Genomic DNA, 6,958 nt, shown 5'->3' on the forward strand with positions numbered 1-6,958 from the left:
AGAATCTTATTTATTTTATTTCATTTATTGGTAGAGGCTTAATGAAATAAGATATCCAACATAAGCTATTTTTCCCTACCAAGACAAGAAAATATTTTAAACATCCTACTATCTTTCTCCTGCATCCTAAATTTATGGAAAATCTATCAAAAGCAAAAATTGATGATCCCAAAGTGGTTGCCTAGGTCCGTTTTTATATTGCTATAAAGGAATACCTGAGGGTGGGTAATTTATAAAGAAAAGATTATTTGGCTCATTGTTCTGTAGGCCGTACAGAGGCCTGGTCCCAGCGTCTGCTTCTGGGGAGGAACGCAGGCTGCCTCCACCCACCGCTGACAGCCACAGGGAGCCAGCGTGTGCAGAAGCCACATGGTGAGAGCAGAAGCAAGAGAGAGGGGAGAAGGTTCCAAACTTTTTTGAACAATCAGTTCTCAAAGGAAGTAAGAGCTCACTCACTCCTGAGAGAATGACACCAAGCCATTCAAGAAGCATCTGCCCCCACAATCCAAACACTCCCACCAGGCCCCACCTCCAACACTGGGGATCACATTTCAACATTAGTGTTGGCAGGAAGGTGGGGGGAAACAAATCATATCCGAACCACAGAAGTGATCCATTGGTACAAAGACCACATCAAGTTTTTTGTAAAAGAGGGTTTATCTCCAGACTTTTTGATAAAAACTCTCCATTAATATATACCAGCAAATGAGCCCACTAGGTGGCTAATTGCGACTTAACATGTTACTGAGCCTAAAGTGATCAAACAGTGCCACCGAGCCTTGGCTGTGCTGGGAATAGAAGTTTAATGATACATGAAGTATCACAGAGTGTTCTCATTTAAAGAGGAATTGTTTTCAGTGCCTACACCTTGAAAGTAATTCAATTTCATGACCAAAAGCATTTTTAAAAACTGCCACAATGATCGTGGTGCACCCAAAAAGCTGGACCCTGCAGAGAAGGTGCAATCTCAAAACAAACTACAGAGCCATAAATATATTCGTTTAGAAAAATACAAATAAACACGACCTGTGCTTCTATAGCATTTGCTGCGCACAAGACACAAGTCAAAGTGTTTCATATGTATTAGCTCATTTGATTGTCATAGTAACCCTCTGAGAGGTGATGATGATGATGATGATGACCCTAATTCTACAGAGAAGAAATTGAGACAGACACTTAAAAATTTTTACACAGACAGGCAAAGCTCTGATGACAGATACAGGTAGCGGTATATTATTTTTAAGTGTGATTAGTCTTAACTGAGAACATAATAATCTAATGCAGATGATATATCTATATTTTTATATTAGATTTTTATCAATAAAGATACTGTGAACAAAACACATCTAAAAACTCAATGGCCATACTGATTGTAGGAAGAAAATAAAAAACCAAGAGTTTATGCAGAAAGGCAGGTATCTCCAATGACACTAATGGCTGGAAGTTTCTTCTCTTCAAAATTTGGTCCAGTACATTCCATCATTTAAGAGGTTTTCATTTGTGATATGCAGAGATATTTCAACTCTGACTTAAGAATTTGGGAATGGGCTATTGTTGAAAATTAATTTCAGGTGGCAGTAGTTAAAACATCTGACCTGGCTCGGGGCCTGTGGCTCAAGTGGCTAAGGCGCCAGCCACATACACCTAAGGTGGCAGGTTCAAATTCAGCCCGGGCCCACCAAACAACAATGGCTGCCACCAAAAAATAGCCGGGCAATGTGGCGGGCGCCTGTGGTCCCAGCTACTGGGAGGCTGAGGCAGGAGACTCGCTTCAGCCCAGGAGTTGGAGGTTGCTGTGAGCTGTGATGCCACAGCACTCTACCCAGGGTGATAGCTTGAGGCTCTGTCTCAAAAATAAATAAATAAATAAAGCATCTGACCTAACACAAATGCAGTAAAACTAAAGGAAAATAAATACAGCCACATGCAGAAGAATGAAACAAGACCCCTATCTCTCACCACTCAAAAAAATTAAATCAAGATAGATAAAAGAAATTTGTAAGACATGAAACCATAAGAATTTGGTTTCTAATATTCTTCTTAGTAAAGTATCTCAGGAATGGAAAAAAATATATCCAATGTACTCAGTACTACTGTGAAACCAATTTACAATCACTCACACTTGCATATGAAAAATGAAACACAACTATAGTCTAGGATGAAGGAAAGAAGGGGAGGGAGAAAGGAGGGGAAGGGACGGGGGGTCAATAGAGTGAAGGTTAGTAGGGGGACCACACCTATGGAACATATTGCAAGTACAAGTTGGATCTATCAGGTATAAAACACAAATGTCGTAATGCTGTAATTGGGTAAATGAGGTGAAGGCTATGTTGATTAGTAGGACGTAAGCACTCCAATTTGTACAAATAATCAACACATTATCAACACATTGTATCCCATAATGACATAAATGTATTTATGATCTATATACAAATGACTTAACAAAAAAAGAATTTGGTTTCTAAAAGAAAATGTAGGAAATACTCTTCTAGATATCTGTCTAGGGAAACTCCATGTCAGTTACAGCAGGATCAAAAATAAATAAATAAATGAGACTTGATTAAATTATTAATAAAGAACTTCTACACCGCTAAGGAAATAACCAACAAAGCAAATAGATAACCTACAGAACGGGAGAAAATCTTCACTTTCTACACTTCTGATAAGGGGGCTCATAAGTAGGATCTGCAAAGAACTCAAACAAACCAGAAAGAAAAAAATTAACAACTCCATTAAAAATTTGGCAAAAACAGGAACAGAAGTTTTTCTTTCCAAAAGAAGATAGACAAGGGCCCAAGGAACATATGAAAAAGGCTCAAAATCACTAATCATCAGGGAATTGCAAATTAAAACCACCAAGAGCTATCTCCTTATTCCTGTCAGAATGGCATTTCTTAAAAACTCCAAAAACAATAGATGCTGGCACGGATGCCGAGAGAAAGGAACATTTACACCTTGTCAGTAAGCCAGCAAATTAATACAACCTCTACGGAAAACATTATGGAGATTTCTCAAAGAACTAGAATTACACCTATCATTCCATCCAGCAGTACTACTACTAGATATCAACCCAAAGGAAAAGAAGTCATTTTATCAAAAAGAGCTCTGCACTCCTATGTTTACTGCAGCACAATTCATAGTTGCAAAAATGTGGAATTGATCCAAGTGCCTGTTACTTCAGGGGCATATTAACAAAATACGGTACAAGTACACCATGGATTACTACTCAGCCATAAGAAAAGATGGCTTAACGCCTTTTGCACAACTTGGAAGGAAATACAGACCATTATCCTAAGTGACATAAATCAAGAATGGAAAAACAAACACTACATGTACTCTCTTGTAAATTGGAACTAACCAATGGGCACATAAGTACACAGAGGAAAGCGAAAGTCATTGGAAATCAAGCAGGGGGGGAGAGGGGAGGAAGCGTTGGGCAAATACCCACCTAATGGGTACAACGAACACTATTTGGATGATGGGCACACTTACTCATAGTCTGAATTTTCAGCCTGAGCAAATGGGATGATTGTGACATTACGGGAAGTAGGGAGCACAGAGGCACAAGTTGATTTAGAAAGAACATTATCTGGAACCGACTCTCTGTTGCTTATACGATACAATATATTTCTTCCTCTTGCTTATTTATTCAATAATTCACTGCTCAGGCAAATCTGACATAGGAAAAAGAAAGGATTCTCGTGTAATTTAGGTTCACTTCTTATAAATAGCTCCAGGAAAACATTTGGAAGTCAGAGTAATTAATGCCAGCTGCTGTAATAGATCAACACCCTTACCACGGCAGCCTCACACAGACAAATGCATTGCCTGCTCATATCACAGTTGAGCACTGCTGGGAAGCTGGCATGTGGAGGGAGTTGGAGGTGTGAGTTCTGCTTTGTGCAATCATTTGGAGGAACAGGCTCTTTTCATGCCGTGGTTCTGCCACCTGTAATACCAGGCTTCTCTTCTGTTGATCAACAGGAGAGAAAATATGCATGAGTAATGAGAGAGGTAATGCAGTAAGTCACTTCTGCTCCGGTGCCATTAGCTAGGATTCAATCAGTCCTAAGTCTCTTCCCAATTCTGGAGGTAGATCGAAGATATTAATCAGCACAGTGCTCGGGGATGATACTTAAAATTGTCCCAGTGACAAAAAGGAGAGAGAATAAACAGAATATCAAGGATTCCAAATCAGCTCTGAAATGACTTCTCTTATTTCCTTTATTATCAATAGATACAAACGATAGAGAGCTGAAATCCAAAGGACAAGACGCAGAATTTTATAACCTGGAGTTTAATTAATTTGAAAATTACTTTGCTACAGTCTTTCAAAACTGGCTTAAACAAAATATTCGAAAACTTCAGTCATTCACTAGCACATAGTCATCTTGGCTTGAACAAGTAAAATCGCCAGGGTATTTGTAGGTTTAATGTACAAAGCTTTCAACTATAGAGGCTAAAGAAAAATCATTGCTTTGGGAAAAAAAAAGAAACAACTTAGAATGTTGCCTAATTATTGATGTTTCCCCCTCAGCTCAGAATTACATTAATGCTTTGCAGGTTTAAAATATCATAAATAAAAAGGAAATTTCCCCAGCTTTGATAACAGGAACTCTACAAGGCATAAGTACCAGATATTAGTGCCTAAAACGTGAACATCTTCTGGAACCCCTGGATCAACTGTCGCTACCTGGATAGTTCTTCCAGCCATAGCACGTCTACCTGCCTTATCCTGATACTCCCTGCATTTCAGGTATTTTAAATTGAAGCATTACTGCCTAGGTTTTTAATTCAAAAAAATTTAAAAGGGTCAATAAATTCAGTATCCTGGCCACAATGGCAGTTTGTCTATTTCAGGAGCACAGGACAGCGTATTTTCCATTTTGTTTTATAAACACACACACACACACACACACACAATTTGTTGTGACATCGCACAATATTCTCTCGGGACCAAGCTGTTTTCCTTAAAAACTTGAAAGGAGCATTTCAGTGTCTCCCATCCTGCTTGCTCCCCGAAGCTTCTGCGTCTGGGTGAGCCTTGCCCTGCAGTTTGTATCTCTGAAACTTAGTGGCGGGCTCGCACACTCCTACCGCACCTGGATTGGTCAGAAGGAACCACAGGAGGAGCCACTCTGGTTTTTTTTTTTCCTCTACACCACAAAAACCCGCTGCCGGCGCCGGCGCTCCTAACACCAAGCAGCGCTGGGGCTGGAGACCTGGCGCGTCTCCCCGGCAGCCGGCGCGAGCGTGTGCGCACACACCCGTCTCCCGGTGGCTCAGCAGCTACGGGGAAAATTATTTTGAAAAAGACCCTGGATGCATAAGACTAAAGTTGAAGCGGAAGAGAGAAGGAAAAAGCGAAAGCGGACTCTTTCAGCCGAAAACGCGCGTGGTGCAGCCTGAGATTTTAAGTCGGTGATGATCAGAGCCCTTCCTAAAAGAGATTAAAAACTCCACTGCACGCCCTGGAGCTGTGACATTCATTCCCAGCAGGCATGCAGATGTCAGCCGCAGACCTTTCCGACAGGTGAAGCTCCCTGAGCCGGCAGATTAAGCGAATTCAGGGGGACGCGAGAGCCCTGGCGGCGCGATGAACGCCACCCACCAGCGCGGGATGCACACTTCTCTGCACTTCTGGAACCGCAGCAGCCTGGGACCGCACCGCAACGCCAGTGAGTCCCTGGGAAAGGGCTACTCGGATGGAGGGTGCTACGAGCAACTTTTTGTCTCTCCTGAGGTCTTTGTGACTCTGGGGGTCATCAGTTTGCTGGAGAATATCCTAGTGATTGTGGCAATAGCCAAGAATAAGAATCTGCATTCGCCCATGTACTTTTTCATCTGTAGCCTGGCTGTGGCTGATATGCTGGTGAGCGTTTCCAACGGATCAGAAACCATTGTCATCACCCTATTAAACAGTACAGACACTGACGCTCAGAGTTTCACAGTGAATATTGATAATGTCATTGATTCAGTGATCTGTAGCTCCTTGCTTGCGTCAATTTGCAGCCTGCTTTCAATCGCAGTGGACAGGTATTTTACTATCTTTTACGCTCTCCAGTACCATAATATCATGACGGTTAAGCGGGTTGGGATCATCATAAGTTGCATCTGGGCAGCTTGCACCGTCTCGGGCGTTCTGTTCATCATTTACTCAGACAGCAGTGCTGTCATCATCTGCCTCATCACCATGTTCCTCACCATGCTGGCTCTCATGGCTTCTCTCTATGTGCACATGTTCCTCATGGCCAGGCTTCACATTAAGAGGATCGCAGTCCTCCCGGGCACTGGCGCCATCCGCCAAGGCGCCAACATGAAGGGCGCCATCACCCTGACCATACTGATCGGCGTCTTTGTCGTCTGCTGGGCCCCTTTCTTCCTCCACCTGATCTTCTACATCTCCTGTCCCCAGAACCCATACTGTGTGTGCTTCATGTCTCACTTTAACTTGTATCTCATCCTGATCATGTGTAACTCCGTCATCGATCCTCTGATCTATGCACTCCGCAGTCAAGAACTGAGGAAAACCTTCAAAGAGATCATCTGTTGCTATCCCCTCGGAGGCCTCTGTGACTTGTCCAGCAGGTATTAAGTGGGGCTGGAGGAGAGACTAAAAACGTGCAGAAGAGACTTTCTCATCCTTACCCGACACCCACAGTGTATTTGGGCAACAGCTTTCTCTTCTGTGTAGGGCATGGGTTGAAAATATCCACTGTGTAAATTTCAGTTTATGATTTTTAAAAAGAAAAATGCACACACTCTGTATTATTTGCAATGCCATGCTACCTTTTGGCTGTAAAATGGTAATCCATGTTATAGATTATAGGCTCTGTGAATTTGCAAAAAAAAGAAAAAGGGAAAATGTCCTTATTAAAAGCTTAATAATGTCTCTTTCTTGTTACTTATTAAGGATTGACACTGCTTACTTTGGTAACATAGAAATCAGATCCTCATT

The 6,958-nt window shown here is 41.9% G+C and overlaps 1 protein-coding gene across 1 annotated transcript; it reads left to right on the top strand.

Moving 5' to 3' along the window:
• The first annotated feature begins 5,545 nt into the window (after positions 1 to 5,545).
• On the top strand, positions 5,546 to 6,600 carry MC4R (melanocortin 4 receptor). The gene has a single exon (XM_003788421.2). The coding sequence runs from the start codon at positions 5,597 to 5,599 to the stop codon at positions 6,593 to 6,595; it is 999 nt and encodes a 332-aa protein (XP_003788469.1). The 5' UTR covers positions 5,546 to 5,596; the 3' UTR covers positions 6,596 to 6,600.
• Positions 6,601 to 6,958: the final 358 nt, after the last annotated feature.

The sequence above is a fragment of the Otolemur garnettii genome, unplaced genomic scaffold (genome assembly GCF_000181295.1).
Source record: "Otolemur garnettii isolate 467f Iridium unplaced genomic scaffold, OtoGar3 scaffold00027, whole genome shotgun sequence".
Taxonomy (NCBI): domain Eukaryota; kingdom Metazoa; phylum Chordata; class Mammalia; order Primates; family Galagidae; genus Otolemur; species Otolemur garnettii.

Bases quoted from the DNA above. Each gene is read 5' to 3' on its own strand.
- MC4R (XM_003788421.2), top strand. From the start codon at position 5,597: ATGAACGCCACCCACCAGCGCGGGATGCACACTTCTCTGCACTTCTGG.